The sequence below is a fragment of the Papio anubis genome, chromosome 5 (genome assembly GCF_008728515.1).
Source record: "Papio anubis isolate 15944 chromosome 5, Panubis1.0, whole genome shotgun sequence".
Taxonomy (NCBI): Eukaryota; Metazoa; Chordata; class Mammalia; order Primates; family Cercopithecidae; genus Papio; species Papio anubis.
This window is the reverse complement of record NC_044980.1, coordinates 37,995,102-38,016,480: the sequence shown is the minus strand read 5'-3', so window position 1 is coordinate 38,016,480 and position 21,379 is coordinate 37,995,102. Positions and strand designations below refer to the sequence as shown.

Genomic DNA, 21,379 nt, shown 5'->3' with positions numbered 1-21,379 from the left:
AGAGCAAACACACCATTAATTTTCCCAGGTAAAATGGGATTACATTCACAGAGAAAAGTGAATACCTATTATCTTTGCTATGTAATACCTTAATTCTAGACAAGCAGGGGAGACCCAGCAAAAGAACCTCTCAGAAAAAGGGATGACTGTGGAAAGAAAGGTCTGGAAATAAGACTGACAGCCCATCCCTATTACCTCTTCCTTATCTTCCCCCTTGCGCCTCCAGAGCATGACCTCTAAACAGAACAATTCTGAAAGTGAGTACACTCACCTGCTAGTATGGATACAGGTGAATCATTAGTGCTAAATAATTACAAATAAGTAGAAGAAGTCATTTCATTACTTACTTATAAAACTGAGCAAGGTTTTCCCACCACATCTCCCTGTTAGCAGAACTTAATGTGGATAGAAGCAAGAAAAAAAAAAAAAGAAACTCTTGCGAACCACAGAGATGTATGTTAAACATGGCCATGCTGTATAAAGCACACAGCCTCAATTTACAGGAGAACTTACTTTCATTTTTTAAAGGTAGTTTCTACTTAAGAGTCTCAATTATAAAATATGGAAGAAATCCTTTTTTAGTCACTTCCATATTTTTTCAAGTGAAACTTTAAAAATAAATAATACCAAGTTAGATATCTAGAGGAACAGTGAGAATAAAGAAAGGATTTGTTTCTTAAGCAAAAACAAGCAAGTCAGTCTGAGATAACCAAAAGAAAAAGTATATGCACAACCATAGCCTTCCCCTTTCAAGAAACTCTCGCAATTTATTTTGCCAGAGAGGAAGAGAAATGTTACAATATCTTGCTAACCAATCAGCAACACTGCAGGCCTCAAACCAGGAAGCTCTTTAAGGTATAGTATTTTAAACTGTGCAAGTAAGACTTTTGTCTCTCAGCTAGTTTTTGTTCCCTATGTTTGTAGGATGCAAAGGCAGATGTAAAGTCCCTCATGGCGAAATTTAACACAGGGGGCAACCCGACAGAGGATGTCTCAGTCAATAGCCGACCCTTCAGAGTCACAGGGCCAAACTCATCTTCAGGAATACAAGCAAGAAAGAACTTATTCAACAACCAAGGAAATGCCAGCCCTCCTGCAGGACCCAGCAGTGTACCTAAGTTTGGGTCCCCAAAGCCACCTGTGGCAGTCAAACCTTCTTCTGAGGAAAAGCCTGACAAGGAACCCAAGCCCCCGTTTCTAAAGCCCACTGGAGCAGGCCAAAGATTCGGAACATCAGCCAACTTGACCACCAGAGACCCCGAGGCAAAAGTGGGATTTCCGAAACCTGTAGGCCCCAAGCCCATCAACTTGCCCAAAGAAGATTCTAAACCTGCGTTTCCCTGGCCTCCTGGAAACAAGCCATCTCTTCACAGTGTAAACCAAGACCATAACTTAAAGCCACTAGGCCCGAAATCTGGGCCTACTCCTCCAACCCAGGAAAATGAACAGAAGCAAGCATTCCCCAAATTGGCTGGTGTTAAAGGGAAATTTATGTCAGCATCACAAGATCTTGAATCCAAGCCCCTCTTCCCCAAACCTGCCTTTGGCCAGAAGCCACCCCTAAGTACTGAGAACTCCCACGAAGACGAAAGCCCCGTGAAGAATGTGTCTCCATCAAAGGGGTCCCCAGCTCCCCTGGGAGTCAGGTCCAAAAGCGGCCCTTTAAAACCAGCAAGGGAAGACCCAGAAAATAAAGACCATGCAGGGGAGATTTCAAGTTCACCCTTTCCTGGAGTGGTTTTGAAACCTGTTGCGAGCAGGGGAGGCCCAGGCCTCTCCAAAAATGGTGAAGAAAAAAAGGAAGATAGGAAGATAGACGCTGCTAAGAACACCTTCCAGGGCAAAACGAATCAGGAAGACTCGGCCTCAGGGGCTCCTCCTTCCAGGTTCCCTAAGGCCCCTTCTAAGCTGAGAGTCGAGGGGCCATGGAGCCAAAGTCAGGAAAAGGAAAAGGGAGACAAGAATTCAGCCACCCCAAAGCAGAAGCCATTGCCTCCATTGTTTACCTTGGGCCCACCTCCACCAAAACCCAACAGACCACCACATGTTGACCTGACGAAATTCCTCAAAACCTCTTCTGGAAACAGTGAGTTCTTTTCTCCTTTGCTATTCAGTATGGTTTACTCCAAGGCAGAGAATGTTTTAGCTTCTGGGGAAAGTTTCGTAAGGAGGAATGAGTCTGTATCTGGTACTCATATGTGGTGTATAATGAATTTTCTTTGTCTTGTTTTTTTCTTTCATGTGGGAGGCCTGGGAAAGTAGGAAGTCTTCATTCTGTGAGAAAATGCCTTGGTCAGCTGGGGTTTTGTTGGGGGAAGGGAGAGGCAATGCATCCACTTCATTGATACGTGGCTTTGCTTAATGATAACCATTGCATTTACTTCCTTTGTTGGGTTTCATTTCTGTTGAATGAGACTGAGGTATGTTACCCCATCAACGCAGAGGAGTTAGACAGAAAATGAGCTATCCTCTAGGTCAGTGGTTCCCAAAGGGAGCGCTTTTGTCCCCCGGGGGACATTTGGCAATGTATGGAGGCATTTTTGGTTGCCACAACTGGAGGGTGCTACTGGCCTCTAGTGAGTAGAAGCTAGGGATGCTGTTGAAGATCCTACAATGCCCAGCACAGCCCCACAACAAACAACTATTCAGGCCACAATGTCAATAGTGCAGATCTGACAAGCCCTCCTTTAAGTGACTGCAAATATCCACACAATTCATCATGTTTTCTGAGCGCAGTATTCAAATGAGAAAGGAACAGGACTCATGAAATTCACATTTTAGCTATTTTCTATTTTTCAGTATAAAGTTTTCTGAACTTTTCTGATTCATAAAGTAATATATAGTTAGGAAAATGAGCCAGACAAAGGAGTACTTTCCTTTCCTTTCAGGTAAATAGTTTAAATTTCTACCAGAGATGTCACTGCAATTCTCTGGGATGTGGTACTGAGTGACTGCATGACAGAAGCTCACACATGCCTGAGATGATTAATATTTTAGGTAAATGATGTGCAATTGTTGTTTATTGTGACGGGGGAAAAAGGTGCCTACAAGTGACCACGCTACTCTTAGTCACATCTTTCTCCTTACAAAAGTATGGTCTAGTTAAAGCAGTTCTAAGCCTAAAGGTCATTTTTAGTTTTTGCACTATAGAAACATCTTGCGATATGTTATCTTCCTGAGATCAGTATTCTCCTTGTTCGTAAACAGTTTAGTGATCAAGTCCTCTGCTAATTCAAACATACAGAAAGCAAGTTTGGAATGATCCCATGACCATCTGTCTTCCAGAAAGGTTCATCCTTGTTTCACATTGCATCTTCTCTTCATCTGGCATTTTGTTTCAATACCGGTTCATAATTCAGAACTGTTATTTTTGTGAGACTTTCTAAAAGGTCCCTTATTTCTCTTACTTCTTCACCTCAGATAAAAAATTAAGTATTATAACCTCCGTTTTATGGCTGTGACTTCATGCCAGGGAAGGAGCTCTGATGTTAGGCAGAAATCCCTGGGAACTTTCTTCCATCTTTGTTTCACTCCAGCTCCAGTGCGGGTGGTGGCAGAGCACGGTGGTAACACACGTTGCCTGGTGTCATGCTTTTCAATGAGTTTCCACAAATGCTAACCAAGTCCTCTTTCTGACTCTGAAGGCCTGACAAGGTCTGATTTTTAGTGAAGTAAAGCTACAAAGGACCCAGGCAGAACTGCAGAGCAGACGGAGTTTATCCTTGTTCTCCTTCTCCTCTCCTTTGCAACCCTCCCCGGCTCCTGAATGCCTACCTGCTGTCAGTAACCCATGCCACAGTTCACATTTTAAATCTTGTCATCAGTGTAATCCCCTTAACATCTGATGCCTCAGGATGTATTATGCTCCAAAATGTATCCTGTTCTTTCTTCATTCACCTCTTCCACAAATCACAACTCAATCCCTCTTAATCTAGATTGACCTCACTTGACATCTGGATTAAGCAATCTGATTCATAACTTTAAACTCTGACTAATATCCCTTTAAAGCATCCACATTCTTAAAAAGCATTTGAATTCTTTTATATTTTAAGTAGAAATTACATTCTGACTGAAAAAGCAGTAACTGTAAAATGGTGTACACTGAAGCTACCTTTAACCCTTGTCTGCCACTTTCTGGGTCTTTCTAGCCCCTACCCCGTAGAAACCACTCTTCTTAATTTCTTATATGTCCATCTGAAGTTTCTTTATGTTCACACAAGCAAATACAAACATAAATACTACCCCCCACTGGCTTTTTACTCAAGAAATAGAATATTATGTGCAATGCTCTGATCCTTGTTTTTTTTAAATAAATAAATCCTGTATATCTTCCCACACTTTAATAAAGAGTAATTGATTGTTCTTTAGAGCTGTATAATACTTCAGTAAATGGGTGACAAGCTTAATCGATTTAGCAATTTGTATTGTTTCCAAAAAACAACACTGCAGAAAATAAACTGGTGTTTGTGTCATAAAGTAAGCATTTATTTTCTGAATTTTCTGAACACAAAATTTTTTAAGTCAGGTCTGCCTACTCTTGATCCTGCCACTGCTATTTTTCTTAAACAATGCTAGAAATACTAAGTAATTTACCATTTCACTTAAGAAGGTTAAAATATATCAGAATTAGAAAGTATATATTCATTTTATATAACTGGGTAAGCAAGATAAAGAAAAGAATTAAATTTCTGTTGTAGCAAAATTTTTTAAAATTCTGAATTCTATTTTTTATAATTATGGAGTATGTAAGTAGGAAATAAATAATTATTAAATTATTAAATAATATACATATACATAAATAGGTGGTATATTGTACACACAGTCTTTAGATGGGAAAATTCTTTATTAAGTGTAATTATCACCCCCATTTCACAAGTGAGTGTTGAGATGTGACATATCCAAATCACACATCTGAGGCTAAAATCCAAGTCTCCAGATTGCAAGTTTAATAGTTTCTCCACATACCATTGTGCCCCTGTATGTATGTTTGCATGTTTGTGTTTAAAGCATAAGTGTATTATTTATTTATATTGAATATATATGCAGATACCCCTTGACTTATCATGGGGTTACATCCTTATAAACATTCATAAGTTAGAAATATTATAAACTGAAAACACATTTAATATACCTAACTACCAAATGTCATAGCTTAGCCTAGCCCACCTTAAACGTGCTCTGGACACTTACATTAGCCTACAGTTGGATAAAATCATCTCACACAAAGCCTATTTTATAATAAAGTGTTGACTATCTCATGTAATTTATTGAATACTGTACCATGGTTTCTACTGAATGCATATTGCTTTTGTACCATCATAAAGTCAAGTAATCGTTAATTTGAACTGTCATAAGTAGGGCACCATCTGTGTATGCATACATATTATCACAAATATATACATAGGATTTTACCTTTTTTCAAAGGACTTTCAAAATGTTTATGTCTTTTAATACTTATAATGTCCCGTGAAATAGATAGAGCAGCTTTAATGAACCCATTTTAAACCGATGTGCAGAGTTTCCAGGTTATCCATTACTAATGTTATTAATGGTACAGAGCCTAACATGAGAGTGTTTGCCATATAATGCAGACTTCAAAGTCAGTAGACCTGAGGTTTAAGCACGACTAATGTATTTACTAGCTGCATGACCTTAGCTTTACCTCTTTCGGTGTATGTCTTTCTTCATTTGAAAAAATGAGTATAATACCACCTACTTCGCCAGCACATTATAATCACTACACGAGATTCGTTGTAAGTGCTTAATACAGCATTGGACATATAATAATATCAAAATAAGTGAGCACTATCTATAATTGTATTACTTTTATTAGCATGAAAATGTTATTACCAGACCCGTGATGCTTTGATCATTTTATATTATAAATCATTTTTATGTGATATTATATTATTCCAGGAATCATTAAACTGCATTTTACTTACTTCTTTGTAATATGTAAATGTATTTGTGATTTATGATGCCAGAGTCAAACCATGATGGTTAGAAGAGAGGTTTCCCACCAGATGTCCAAGCAAGTTCTGCCCTCAGATGCCTCCTTCCCCACAGCAAAGGCTAGTAGAGAGCAGTAGGCGGCACCCAGGTGGCACTAGGTCACAAGTGCCCCCAGATTTTGCCATCTCCTACTGACTGAAGCCAAGGGAAGGCATCTGACTCAGCCAAGCAGAGGTGGAGAGGCTGCAAAGCCAGCACAGATGACTGTCATCCCAAGACACTGGTATTATCAAAGGCAGTTTTCGAAGGTCATTGTTTCCAGAGTGCATTTGCTTTCCCCATTACCTGTCAACCTGGAAGAAATAAATAAATGTGGCCAATGGATTTGCTATGGATTATGATTGGCCACAGCTGCTTAGATTGGCAAATTCCAGGGAAAATACTTCTGAGTGTGCTGCTACAGACCCTAAAAGTTTTTGAGATGGGAGTTTTTATGCCAGCTCCAACAAAAAATGCCCAAAACACACCTGACTAGGCATGAATTTTCATATAACAGGGCTTCCAGATAAATTATTTGCTGCATGGTATAATTAGAAAATTTATTTATTTGCTTGTGAGAAAATGGGAAAGAAGAGAGAGAGTCTATGCTTTAGAAAACATGAGATTCTATTACTAAATATTTATTCACTAAGATTTAATAGATACTGATGGGAGCAAAATGAAAAGCCTTGCTAAGTGAATGTGGAGACTCCAAAAAGACTATTTTTTGTTGTTAGAAGTAACTATACTAGCGTTCAAATTAACAAAGATTCATCTAATAACTCTATATGCCTTTTAAACTAATACTATTTTCATAGCCTTCTACTTCATTTCTTCCTTTCCAGGTTCCCATCCAATTCCTTAAACCTCTTCCCCAGATATACCCTCCATCTCATATCATCTTTGCCCAATATATTAACTGTTAAAAATATTCATCATTTATTGAGGACTTGCCATATACCAGATACACATTACGCTGTTTATTCCTCTCAAGCCATGAATAGGAATTCTATGAGGAAACCAAAGCTCAGAGAGGTTGGGTAACTTGCGCAAAGGCATAACATGACTAAACAAGGTGTGGGTCAATCTCATGTCTCTCTGATTCCACAGACTGTGTTCCCACCCGCATTCCACCTCGTCGTGCTGGGTTGCCTCTCTTCAAACATAGAATATCACAAGACAATGAATCAAGCATAAATGAAACCCCCCAAATCCTCATTCCTCTCCCTTTCTGTGGCCTTTGGTTGAAACATACGTTTTGTTTGTTGTCTGTTTTGTAAATACCACTCTAAGCTCCATGAAGACAGAATCCAGTCTGCTTGCCATTCTCTCATTTGGAGTACGGAAGTAATATACATTTTTGTTAGCTTCTCAAGTTTATTCTTTCACAGAATTCTATTTAAGCAGGCCGGGCATGGTGGCTCATGCCTATAATCCCAGCACTTTGGGAGGCTGAGGCGGGTGGATCACCTGAGGTCAGGAGTTCAAAACCAGCCTGGCCAACATGGCGAAATCCCATCTCTACCAAAAACACAAAAATTAGCCAGGCGTGGTGGTGCTCACCTCCCAGCTACTCAGGAGGCTGGGACAGGAGAATCACTTGAACCTGGGAGGCAGAGGTTGCAGTGAGCCAAGATTGCACCACTGCCCTCAGCCTGGGTGACAAAGCAAGACCCTGTTTCAAAAAAAAATTCTATTTAACTAGAATTTATGTGCTCCCAGATTTTGTTCAGTATTAGATTTTAATACTTTATAGTGTAGCAATTGTTTTAACACAATAGATAACCCCTGCCAATAGACTTGTACTCAACTGAATGGAGCTTGGACTCAAAACAACTGTTATAACAGAGGGTCTATCTTGCAGATCGATTTAGCTGCCTTCCTTGTTAAACTGTAAGCTTGACTCTAACATGTTGCTTTTCTGATCATGAAACTAAAATTTTTTTTCCTAAGAACAATTTAGGGTTACTAAAGACTAACCATTTTTTAAAAAATCAAAAATCTCAAAATATTGTCTGAACTAACCTTTCCTTCGCTTCCTTTTGGGTCCTGAGCCAGTTCTGACAGAAAGGGCTTCTTCCCATGTATCAACACAATACTTCACCAAAGTTTGGGTTCATAAGAACCCCTGGCCTGACTATTGGTTTGCATGTAGGATTTGGTAAAAACCTGCTGGGAAACATTCACTTCAACCCTTTTTTCTAGTCTTGTTCTTAATACTGGTGAGAAACCAAGACTGATTTTTTCCATGTGTGAGCTATAGGAATGATCAGTTAAGCACCTTGACAGCAACAGGTGTAAAGCCAGGACTCCAGAGGGCATTAACAAAAGACTGATGGTCCCCTCCTCATCTGTGTATGTATCATTTAACTAATCCAGCCTACAACAACTTGAAACCAAAAGGTGCTTGGGCTATTTTCACCAGCAAGTAACTTGTTTCCAGGAGTTGGTAAGTTTTTCCTTCACAGGCCCCAAAGCCATCACCCTTCTTTTTCCCCTCATTCTCCTTTTATATGTACTCTGTTAACATGACTTTATTAGATATTCACATATTGAAAACTGTTTTATATCAGCATGTGGCAGTATTTTACAAATTGTTGCTCTTAGCCACCACAGGAAAAAGGGATTCTATGTTCACATTTTAGAAATGCAGTGGTAAGTGCTTTTCTTTAAAGATTGCTCCAAGTGTTAATATGCCACTGTGCACTGGGAATGTAAGAACACAATACAAAAAGAAGAGATCCCAGGATACTTTGACTGAAACAGCTCATAGACTGGACTATTACAGTACTCTGAATCACTGGAGGCAAAGCTCTCTCATACATAGACTGGAATTGGGAGTTACTCAACAGGGTGGTTCAGCTTTGGGGGGCCCTCAGCACACCCTGCACTCTCATTGTCCCAGGGCCTGGTGCACACTTTGTGGCTGGTGTCGTTCTTCTTTTTACTCCAGCCCGAGCCCAATTGATTTCACCCACCCTCCTTAATCCCTGAAAAAGAGGTTGTTCAGAAGACCTCCAGGGCTTCTTCCTTCTAGTGCACATTGAAATGTCTGAGGAACCCACTTACTGTTAATCAGGCAACTTACCTAGGTTTCAGCATAATAGAAATGCCTCAGAAAGACTCTCCTCCCTTAACCACACCGTCCCTGGTCAAATTTTATGAAATACCCCTATTAATCTTCCCTCTTGGAAACTTCTCTCTTCTGCCCTTCTAACATAAGCCAGCAAACAAACTGTTCCCGGTTGTTTCCTATCCCAGCTGCATTCCTTGGTCTTTTTTAATATAAGATTTCCTTCCTTCCTTCCTTCCTTCCTTTCTTCCTTCCTTCCTTCCTTCCTTCCTTCCTTCCTTCCTTCCTTCCTCCCTCCCTCCCTCCCTTTCTTCCTTCCTCCCTCCCTCCCTCCCTCTCTTCCTTCCTTCCTTCCTTCCTTCCTCCCTCCCTCCCTCTCTCTCTCTCTCTCTTTCTTTCTCTCTCTCTCTCTTTCTTTCTTTCTTCCTTCCTTTCTTTCTTTCTTTCTTTTTCTTTCTTTCTTTCTTTCTCTTTCTTTCTCTCTTTCTTTCTTTCTTTTCTTTCTTTATTTCTCTCTTTCTTTCTTTTCTTTCTTTCTTTCTTTCTTTTTCTTTCTTTCTTCTTTCTTTCTCTCTTCTTTCTTTCTTTTGTTTTTTTTTTTTGAGACAGGGTCCTGCTTTGTCACTCAGGCTGAACTGCAGTGGCACAATCATAGCTCACTGCAGCCTTGAACTCCTGGGCACCAATCCCTCCACTTCAGCCTCCCGAATAGCTGGGACTACAGGCACATATTGTCATGCCCAGCTTTAATATTTTTTAAAATTTTTTGTAGAGACAGAGTCTTGCTTTGTTGTCCAAGCTGGTCTAGAACTCCTGGCCTCAAACAATCCTCCTGCCTCGGCTTCCCAAAATGCTGAGATTACAGGCATGAGCCACTGCACCCAGCTAATGTTTCATTTTTATAAGCAATCTACATGGTCTTTATTTCAAGATTCTGGCATTTAAATTTACTGTGGAGAAGTATGCTGACAACCTAAATTTCCCTCTCTGAAAATGATTTGCTTTTCTGCCTGGATTTCCGAAGAAATCTTTGTCCTTAAGGTTAAGAATCTTAGCCAGTATACGTCTGTGTCAATCATTTTATCAGTATTCTCTCAGGCTCTCAGGAATTTGCTGTGCTATATGAACAGGGGTCACACTAGTTCTTTTGATCTGGCTGAAGGATGACAAGTGCATCTGCAAGTTCTAATCCAGTGTGATAAATTTGCCTTCCCCTCAGAACTGCGATTTGAGTTCTGAGTGTGGCTTTGAATCCATTCTTCTGTGGCATACATATTAGCTGTGCTGGTCTCTAGGGTAGTCCTTACTGGGGACCCAGATTCCATTCCGTTTCCTGAGATCTCATTCAGTGCCCTGTACCGGGGCAGGGCCAGCCCTGGCAACTCATCCCCCTCCTGCCTCTCCTGTGATCCTGTTGTGGTATTTAGGACTTTTGTGCTGAAGGATTTCCCTTGACCTTCCCAGGCTGCTCACTCACCTTAGAGTTCGCTTCTCCAACCTGTAGTGTATTAGAGAGAATTCACAGGCTTTTCTAGAACCACTGTCTTCCCTCAGTATTGCTTCTGGACATAGAGAACAGGTGGAAGGTTAGCTTGCCTCCGGTGGCATCAGAACCTTCTGTTTCTTCCCTTAGCCACCACTTTTTGAAGTTTATGCATGATATTGTCTTCCCTTTCTTGTGAGGTGACTGCTAGTGAGTTTTAGATAATGTTTGCCTTGACTTATTTTGTTTTTTACTATTTTTACTTGGGAATTGGAGGAGGGACACTCTGAAATTTCCCATCCTCATTTTTAAATACCACTAAATACTTAAATTATAGTCTAAGGATCAACATTTCCAAAAAGACCATCGATTTACCCCTTCACAAGGCAGACAGCAAGATGGCAGAACTATTAATAACATGCACTGAGTGCCCACCCCAAGCCTTGTTCCATGCTCTCTGGACCATGATCACTGATCAAGGACACTCAGGTGTCCTCTAACCCCTCCCCACGTCTCCCACTCTGAGGAGTCTTGTGGACATGATCCCAGTGGGGTATGAGGAAGATCCAGGGCTGGATGCCTGGACTGTGATAGAGCCTGCCCTCTCCTAACCTGCAGATGCCTTGAGGGCCATCATTGTGTAAGCCTTTAATCAGCCAATCCACTTAGAGGAGGAGGTGAACAGAACACTGGATGGGAGAGTGAGCCAGGACAAGGAGAAGGCCCCTGGAGCTGGCCTGCAAGAAAGGCAGATTCCTCATCTTCAGAGACTTTGCCATTGAAAAGTTCCCTTGGCATATTTAGGGTCCTGGTTCCCTGCTGCACACTCAATTTGACCTTCAAGATTCTTTCTGCTCAGGCACCAGCTATTTCTTTAATATTAATTTTAGCTCAACAATAGTCCACACTTATCATTTAGTTTACAGGGAAGAGTTTCCTTAATATAGTTATACTCACCCTGCTTTAAGAGAGACTATTGCTTTTCTTAGTTATGTGAGCAGAAGTTTCCAAATAGCATAACTTAGGGCAATATGCCATGATTTGCCCTTGTTATAAGAACTCCTCCTGCGATGAAGAGGCTAAAACTGATATATGTTTAAGCATCTCAAAAAATAAGAAAATATTGTCCATTCAACTGGCATTATATCAACTTTAGTAGCATACAAGAAGATATGACCACTTGTAATATAAACAAATGTTTTCACAGTTGCTGAAATAAATAAAATGTAAAATACATTACCCTCAAATAAAGTATGAGATGCATTATGAGATGATTTACCTAATTTGATCAAAATTATACAACCCCTAAAATATTAAAAGCATTAAAATGAAACTATAATTTACTTCAGAAAAGGAGAATGAAAAGAAATTTTAATAAAATACAAATACATATGAGTATAATAATTAAAAATAATAAAGGCTCTTTCTGATTTACTTTCAATTGTGCATACACGCGTCAAATGTTTAAAACTAGCTAAGAATATCGGACAAATGTATGTGCTATGATTCAGTCTGCAGGAGATGCCTTGTTTCACACAATCTGCTAAAACAATTTCCAAGCCAAGTCAAATAAAATCCTTTTATAAATGATTAGATGATGAATACGCTTTTGCCATTAAAGGCTTCTACTTTGCCTTGATTAAAACGATTTCTGATATGATGGGTTTCTGTGCTAAAAGAATGTCTTTGTTCATGCTTTTTGTTTTCAAAACAAAATGAAATTGACTTATCTAACAAAAGAATAATTCCAGCTATTGGAAGAACAAAATTATGCCTCATGAGCAAAAATCCAGCTACCTATTTTTACAAAAATTTTGGAAATGTTCTATCCTTTCAGACAAGGCACAATAATGACAGTTAATGGCGTGGCTTTAAAGTCCAGGGAATCATCTAGAGCAATAGATTATTTGTTTTTCCAGCATCTGAGGAATAAGGGAGAGAAAAAGAGTTAAAACGCTGGAGACATTTAACTGCTATATTAACTATTAGTGAAGAGATAAGAAATATGTCTCTCTTTGTTTAAATTGCCACCAAGGGGGAAGGATTATACTTCATCCTGTCTGGCATATCAGAGGTAGAAAAAAACATCTAGAACGCTCAATACAAATAGATATTATCAGGAAAAAGTAACCGAAGATGAGACATCTGGTTATAGAAAAAAATCAAAGCCAAAAACCATATGAGGTTTCCTTCTCCCCAAAGTAAGAACCTACATTGTAGAATCAGCTGTTTGTATTTATTATAACAGTCCACATCTCTCTGCAGCTGCATGACTGCACACCACAACGGTTTTTTCAGCCCTGGTCCTGGCAACAGAGCCTGTGTGTTTCCAGGGGTGGTAGTAAGTCTATTGAAGTTAAGAGAGACATGCTTCTGTTCTCTTTTCTTGTTTTTTCTTATAATTATCAGAAGAATAAAACAGTTCCCCTGGTTTTTAAAAGCAACCTGTGTGGCGATATGATTAGTTACAACTAGGCAATTAAAAGTCTGTCCCCCAAAAATGGCAAAGCAGATAAATATCTCAGACAGACATCCACACCATGTTTGAGTATTTGTTTGTCTTATCGACAAACAATAATCGACAATTATTAGGTGGAGAAAGAAACCTGGATTTGTGGAAAAATAATCCCCTTAGTGTTTGTTTTACAATCCTACAGTACTTCCTATTTCTTTTCCAAATTATCACCTTTAAAAAGTTGAGGTTGCCTCATGCGCTCTCAGTCATTGAGGATCTAGACTGCAGCTTCTCTAGGGCTTCTGCATCTCCCAGCTCTCCAGCCTTTCACTTTTGGTTCATCTAGAAACCAGATGTGAGATGTATGTGTGTGACAAATCCAACATCACACACACACACACACACACACACACACACATAAGCATGGTTTGCTCCTCAGTCATTTTTCAAAAAGCAGTTTTATGCAGAAGAAGAATGAGGTAAGCCTTTAAAATGCATTTCAGTAATCGCTGTTTCTTTAAGTTAAAGAGAATTTTCTAGACCTGATACGAGCCATTTAACAAGCAGGAAGTTTCATTTCTTTGTAAGAAGGAGTTGCCTTTGATTTCTCTGAGTCCTGGAGTCCTTAGTCCTCATGGGGAGAAATTAGTTGTTCTCGGGCTGAGTAGCATGCAACCGGATACGGTGTCCAGTTCTCCCACTAGGTCTGTACCTACCAGCTGGGGGCTAACCCTAAGATTGTCCAGAGCTCCTCAGGATTGGGTGGAGCAGCCTGTGCTACAAAACCTAGCAAGGAACATTCCATCACCCTGCCCCCAACCAACTTTCTCCCTCTCATTTTCCCACTTTCTTCTTCTTTCTCATCTTCTAAACAGTGTTCTTTCTCAAAAGTCTTAATTCTTTTCTATTCCTTTGACCATCACTGCAAATCTCCCTTCTTTTTGGTCAGTAAAACCCACAGAAAATACTGGGCTTTATGGAGCAATCTCTTTAAAGAGATTGCTGAATTCTGAACTACTAAGAAGGCACAGAGAATTACAAGCGTCAACATTATTTTAAAGTAGAAAAGCCAATGTAGGAATATAAAAGCTGTGTTACTGTGCTCCTTAAAATCAGGACAAAGTTAGTGCCAAACATCATCTTGTGTGTTATTCAAAACGTCTGATGCTCTGTGCAGATCTATGAAGGAGCAACTGGCTCGATTTCTCAAGGTCACTTCTAGCTTCCGGCTCCTGCTTCTTCTAACTTGGATGGGTTTGTGGATCGCCCCCCCTGACCCTGTGGTGTACTGCAATAACCCATACAGAGACTCAGCAGTTTCCCTTGGTTTTCACTGCAGACCACTTATCAAAGGCATGTGTGTGCAGGACAGGCTTCACTGAAGGTTTGAGGAGCCAGAGGGGTTTACGTTGCAACTTGAGCTGGAAATTTAAAATATTGGCAGTCTCTGTCCTTCAAAAACAGCAGATATTTTGCAACTCAGGCTCCTAACTTCTCCCTGTAGCTCACCCTTTTTTTTTTTCTTTTCCTCATTTCTTTGACCTATCCTTCCCAAATGCAAAAAAACAAAAACCAGAACCACTCTTTCCACTTTATTACTCAGAATAGTTCAGCTATCTCCAAGCTGAACCCTTTGACACAGCTGTGGTCTTCCTTTGAATATTAGCAGAAGTTTCTTACTCAAAGTCCTCCTCCCAGAAGAAGTCAATGGGAAGGGATGGCCGGGGGAGGAAGTGGGTTTATTTTCTGTTGCTATTGATAGTCATTGTATTACTAGAAATGAACTGCTGATAAACAGAATATATTCAGGAGAATCTGGTCAGTTCCAACGCAAGTACAGAAATCGAGTTGTCCCAAATTGATGTGAGAGTCAGGCTGTTTCATCTGTTTATTTTCAATGTCTAATAAACAAAGATCCTTAAAAAAAAAAAAAAAAAAAGGAATTCCAGAAAAGGCATTCTTCTGTCAGACCGGGGGTTTGAAAGCGTTCAGGTTCTTTCCTGAGTTATAATATTACAAGGATGCCCCAGACAACCAGCATCTCTTACTTGTCTTCCTGATCATTGTGAGCTCTAAATGGGTTTCTGAGGAGAAAGATGACGAGGACAGATAGTGGTTCTAATAAACAGAGAATGTGTCATATATTCGGAAGAAGCAAAAAAAAAAAAAAATCAAAATTGTGCATTCATCTTTCAAAGGTTCTCAAACTTCTAGCTGCATAAGAATGTCCCCAAAGTTTTTAGCTCAAGAGGTCTGGGATGGAACTCAGGAATTGGAATAGTTATCCAGTTTCACCAGATGATTCTAATGTAGGTTGTTCCTGGATCACATTAAAAAGTACTGTACTCAGACGGACGCAGTGGCTCACGCCTGTAATTCCAGCACTTTGGGAGGCTGAGACGGGTGGATTACCTAAGGTCAGGAGTTTGAGACCAGCCTGGCCAACATGGTGAAACCCCGTCTATATCTATACTAAAAATACAAAAAATTAGCCGGGCGTGGTGGCAGGCGCCTGTAGTCCCAACTACTTGGGAGAATCACTTGAATCCCAGAGGTGGAGGTTGCAGTAAGCCAAGATCACACCATTGCACTCCAGTATAGGCAACAAGAGCGAAACTCTGTCTCAAAAAAAAAATAGAAGGATTAGAGTGGGGGCAGTGGGGCTGCGGGGCTGGGGGGTGGTACAGTGGTATTGGGTATGCAGGGGTTGAGGGGGAGAGGAAGGGTTTCTAAGCCATAGATATTTTTCTTAAAACAAAAGAAATGCTGTAACACTGAGCCAGGATACTCGCAGTTAGTGATTACATCAAAACAAGCAAATGAATGAATAATCCATTTAAGCAAACAGGTAGGTCTGTGGTTGTTCTCGAACATTTGCTTAGTGAGGGAAAGAACAAAGGTGTTATTCAAGTATCTAACATATTCCATGGCATAGCTCTGACAGCTTGGAGTAGTTGAACAAGTTCTCCGCTATGGCAGATATAACCCTTTAGTTACTGGATCACAAAGAGGTCCAAGGGTTCCTGAGGGATGTCGGGGCCTTTGGAGGGCTGCAGCAACTTCACCATTTCCATAATTGGTAGATAGTGCACACCAGCTGACCATCAGCCTGGAAGAGTAGTGTTGTGTTCTACCCACATGACACCTGTAATCAACGACTCTTGCCACCCTCTCCCTCTCTTTCCTTTCTTTCTCCTGTTCTCTATTCCCTTTCATTTTCATTTCATTGTTCCCCCTTCTGCCCTGCATTGGCTTGAGGTTTGTTCCATACAGTGCTTTCAGGTGGCACATACAATTACTATTCCTTAAATATAAAAAAAACTTAGCACTACTGGTGGTATGCAAGGCAAAGAAAAAAAATAAGAGCTGCGTTTATCTTGATAAAGGCCATAATGACAATGGAGCCCACAGTCTTGCCCAAGATGACCACACTTGTTCCTTTAGGAGATCTCCATGCTTGGTGATACCCCTTCCCACCTGCCCAAACTGACCAGGAAGGCTCAGAGATGAGAGGAGCTAAAAGCACTACATCTTTTTATGCTCCCAAACTGATCATTGCCCAAATGCAACTGTACTGGCCTAGTTACCCCACTATCTAGATGTCTCATCGTTTAGTAACAATGTTCATCTTGTTCTTCAGTGATGTTTTGGTATGTTAAGTATCTAACCTTCAAAATAGGCCTGTGCTCACATAGTACTTAAAAGAAATTAGACCAATGCAAAAGCAAGGTAGGCAGTTGTCCTAAAATCAAGGTGCCTTTCTTTTATAATGCTTTATAGTTGGATCTTCAAAGATCAGCAAGTTGAAGACAAACACTCTCAAGTTTTCATGCTGTAGACAGACTCCTGTGTTTGTGAGCCTAACGATAAAAGAAGAGGATGAATGTGGCACTGATACAAACATTTTTTTCAAGCTTGTCACTGTATTTTTGTAAGCTGAAAGCTTTTTTTAAGCTTGCTTTGAAGTTGATAGGAGAACCTGCAAAAAGCACAATGAGCACTTAACGATCTATGAGAAGTGAGGTGTATTATAAAGGCAGGACCACTTTTTTGTTTTGAAGAATGTAGGAGTTTTCACAATCTTTTTTTTTTTTTATCAGGAGTTAAGAGCAGTTGCTTTCTTATTAGAAAGACTTGGGTTCCGGGATCAGCTGTACCAATTACTGTAGGACCCCAAGGAGGGTTCTCGGCTTCTGTTACCCTCAGTTTTCTCATCTGCTAATGGGGATAATAAGTCTGTCATAGAATTATTGTTAGGATTAAAAGTAACAACACGTAGCACAGTTCCTAGTACATCATAAAGACAATCATTGGCAGCAATTTAATTAACATTTTTAAAGGAGAAAAGGAGAAAAAACTCAAATAAAGACCCAATGGAAATAGATGAATAGTAGATGGTAGCTATTAGCCGCTGCCTCAGGGATCAATACTAGTAAAAAAAAAAAAAAAAAAAAAAAATAGGCATCCAATTGTTGCAAGTGTTAAATCACATTTTGTTTTGCTTAAACATAACATAAAAGATTTTCATTATCACATCAACTTGATCCTCTTGTAGATGCGGTCTCTTCCTGTGCCTCTCTTGCTGTATTACTCTGTTTCCTTAGGTATACATTCTACTCTTTGGTGACTTCAGAGTGCTGTTTTCTCGGTGTTGCTTTTTTTTTTTGTTTTTTTTGCTTTGAGATGGAGTCTCACTCTGTCACCAGGCTGGAGTGCAGTGGTACCATATCAGCTCACTGCAACCTCTGCCTCCAGGGTTCAAGCGATTCTCCTGCCTCAGCCCCCGTGAGTAGCTAGGATTACAGGCACGTGCCACCACGCCCAGCTAATTTTTGTATTTTTAGTAGAAATGGGGTTTCACCATGTTGGCCAGGATGGTCTTGATCTCTTGACCTCGTGATCCGCCCACCTTCTCCTCCCAAAGTGTTGGTGTTGCCTTTTTAATGTTTGAAGATTCCTGGTTTTGTGTGTATGTTTTAGTGCAGACTGAATTCAATTGTCTGCGATTTCTGTTTGTGCAGCCCACTTGAGGGAAGAGAGGGGTGGCGTTAGTGTACCTGGACATGAGGCGCTTTGACAGCCCATCTTTACTCCAGGTGCTCCTCTTTCCTCCTGGACAAGGCTGCCAGCGGGGCTCTGCTCAGCTTCGCTCACTCGTAGTTCTCAGTATTTCTGTTGTGTAGAAGTCAAAAGTGCCTGGCTGCCCCTGCTTCATCCCCTCAAGTGGTCACCCATGAGGCCCTACCTGCTCCCAATGTTCTCCGTCTCTGAGTGTGGAACTCTCACGGAGTGGCTCCGACTTTTATAGCTCTCTCTCGTGCTCTCTTTGGGCTTTTATTACCTCGTTGATCTGATCTCTCTTCAAATCTTTTAGGGATTCCTCATAGTTTCTGACCCACTGTGGGTTTACTTTTTTGTTTTCCAGTGTGATTGTGGTATATGTACATATACATTTTTAGTTAATTATCTTTTCTATCCTTTCTAGAGATTTAGGGTGAGCAGAGCTTGCTGCCACATGAAGCTCAGCCTACCATCTTGACTGGGAACTTTTAATCACATATCTAAGAGGGAAAACATTAGTAAGGCATTTAACTGCTACAAAGCATCAATATCAGAAAAATAATGGGTTATCTTAAAAGAACCACCTAGGGTTTAGGTATATACAATGCAAAGAAGAGTGAAAAATTCAATCATCCTCAGGTATTGACAGTGTATTTATGATAACAATGAAGAGTGTGCACATGGTAACAATAAGACAACCATCCTAAAGAAGTTAATTATTTATCTGGGCTTCTTATTTCTTGAAATAGGTCAAGAACAAAGCAGTGTTTACTTGGTCTAATGAGTACTCTTCCCTATCCATAGGACTTATAAAATCTGAAGAGAATTTTAACTTAGAGTCCAAAATTAAATTATAAATGCTAATGACATATAAGCTAAAATTAAAGTTAATTAAAGCTGGGTCAAAATTGTTTTCACTTATAGTACTTTGTATCTAGGGAAAAGAATGAATATATATATTGATGTTGAAAGATGTCCATGGCATATAATTAATGAATTAATATTTTATTATAAAATACATATAATTGCTGTAAAATTTTATAATTAAGTTAGAACAGGTTGTGTATCATCTCTTGCTTTTGAGAGCATACTAGTTTTAAAACCTGTATCCAACAAGTGATCTCTATTACATTAAAATGAACTTGGGGGCAAAGGATGGATCATCAAGAAATTTATACATTTATTGAAGAGATTTTTTTTAAGTCACACTAACAAACTGATGGAAGTTACTTCAGCATCTTGACCCAACAAAGAATATTGAAGTCCAGTTTTCAAAAGCAGTAGCATATTCAATAGCATATTCTGCAAATATGAAATTAATTGTTCCTTCAAATGAACTAGCCATTCAATGTGAGAATTCTTGGCAAATTTTCTTGAAAAGGCAAGAAAACTAACCTTTCTGTAGTCTGTGAGTGTTACCCAATGGTTTAGGATTTTCATATTCAAACTCACCAAAATAGCCTGTTTAACTTTTGTTTTCAAAATTGCACATTGCAGTAATTTGAAATCAGATAAAGAGTCAAACAATATTATTGATTTTATTAAGATAAGTATACCTACCTCCTCATAGAAGAAAACTTATTTTTTGTTAAATAATTTAATTCTTTATTGTCTTAAGATATTGTTCTGTTTCAATAATAGCACTCCAAAATGTTTCAGATTTCATTGATCAGTTGGTTGAATTATAATTTACCTCAAAACTTTGACAACAATCTGCTTTAATAGTTTTTGTGAATAATATAATCCCATTTTCTTATAAGGTCACAAAATAACCTAGAAAATTAATTACTGTTCTTTCTGAAAACCAAAAATTGCCTTTTCTTCTAAATTACTAAATAGTAATATAATACTGGGTTTGCCAGTAGATGATATAAATTTTCATCATCTCAAAATATTTCACCTGATACCTATTATAAAATTTACTTTTACCCATCATTCCTCAAGGCAGTGTTTCTCCCAATGTGGCCTGTGGACCATCTATACCAGAAGGAGCTTAGATGCTTTTTAAAAATGAAGATTCCTGCCCCTGTTCCACCACCACCGTAGCCCCCTTCCTGAATCAGAACATCTAGCTTTGAGGCCTATGTATCTCCATTTTTAATAACTTGCCCAGGAGAGTCTTATGTATACTGACAATAGAAACATTTTAACTCAAATCAGTCCATCTTTAAGTGGCAAATACCTTTTTGATTTTTACAAAGTCAAGAATACCTTGTTTTGAGTTGTTACAGGAACTCATTTTTTTAGGGACACATAGAGAGTAGGAATGGAATAATAGAGATGTCAAGGAAAACAACGTCCTGTAACCCAGGCAGTTGATATGAATCATTCTAGAACATCTCACTGTAGATGCTGAGCTTGTCTCAAGTGCTACTAGAGCTAGCATTTGGCAGTTCACTTGTGTAGAAGCATACAAGACTCTTGGGACAGCATTCCTTCTCCCTTTATGCGAGACACTGTAGCCAGCGCTTCTGTAAGAGGCAAGTACCCTTGGGATAGATACTAACAGGTCCAATGTATCTATTATGCTTGATTTTAGTTGTGATTAAAGATGACTTGCATACAACCACTCCTGGATTAGAGCTTCACCGTACCTTAAACAAAGGAGACTAGGCCAGGCATGGTGGCTCACGCCTGTAATCCCAGCATTTTGGGAAGCTGAAATGGGCAGATCACCTGAGGTTGGGAGTTCAAGACCAGCCTGACCAACATGGAGAAACCCTATCTCTACTAAAAATATAAAATTAGCTAGGCGTGGTGGCACATGCCTGTAATCCCAGCTACTGGGAAGGCTGAGACAGGAGAATCGCTTGAACCCGGGAGGCGGAGGTTAGGATGAGCCGAGATCGTGCCTTTGCACTCTAGCCTGGGCAACAAGAGCAAAACCCCATCCCCCTCCAAAAAAAAAAAAGGAACAAGACACCTATAGGAGACCCACGGACCTTTGAAGACAAACTTTGTCAACCTAGTTTTGCTTAGAGTGAGGCCTGCCTGTAGCTTATTTCCTTTTTCCTAAGAAGACAACCCTGCCTCAAACAACTTTTGAGGAAAATGAATTTTTTCTGAAACACCTGAAAAAGTTAATAATAACAACAAATGGAAAAGGAAACAATAGCACAAATGCCACACAGGGCAGAGGGACCAACTGTTGTAGGGAAGGTAGCAGCAGAAGGAGAAACTAACTCCTCTGCCTCCACTGGGCACTTTATTCTACTACATATATTTGACATCACCCATGTGCCAAGTACTCTGACTTTCAAAGACCTTAAATAGTAGCTCCTTGTTTTTACTGATTGGTTCTATGATGAACTAGCTA

The 21,379-nt window shown here is 39.7% G+C and overlaps 1 protein-coding gene across 12 annotated transcripts in view; it reads left to right on the top strand.

Annotated features, from left to right (window-relative positions):
• Positions 1-21,379, top strand: part of FYB1 (FYN binding protein 1) — a 165,595-nt gene that overhangs the window by 65,638 nt on the left and 78,578 nt on the right. For all 12 annotated transcript variants that reach the window (XR_002522509.2, XR_002522511.2, XR_002522510.2 and 9 more), the window contains exon 2: positions 925-2,086. Coding sequence is in view for 8 of the 12 variants with exons in the window: in XM_003899602.3 (XP_003899651.2) it covers positions 925-2,086 (1,162 nt within the window). In the remaining 4 variants the exon portion in view is untranslated. The remainder of the gene's footprint in view (positions 1-924; positions 2,087-21,379) is intronic.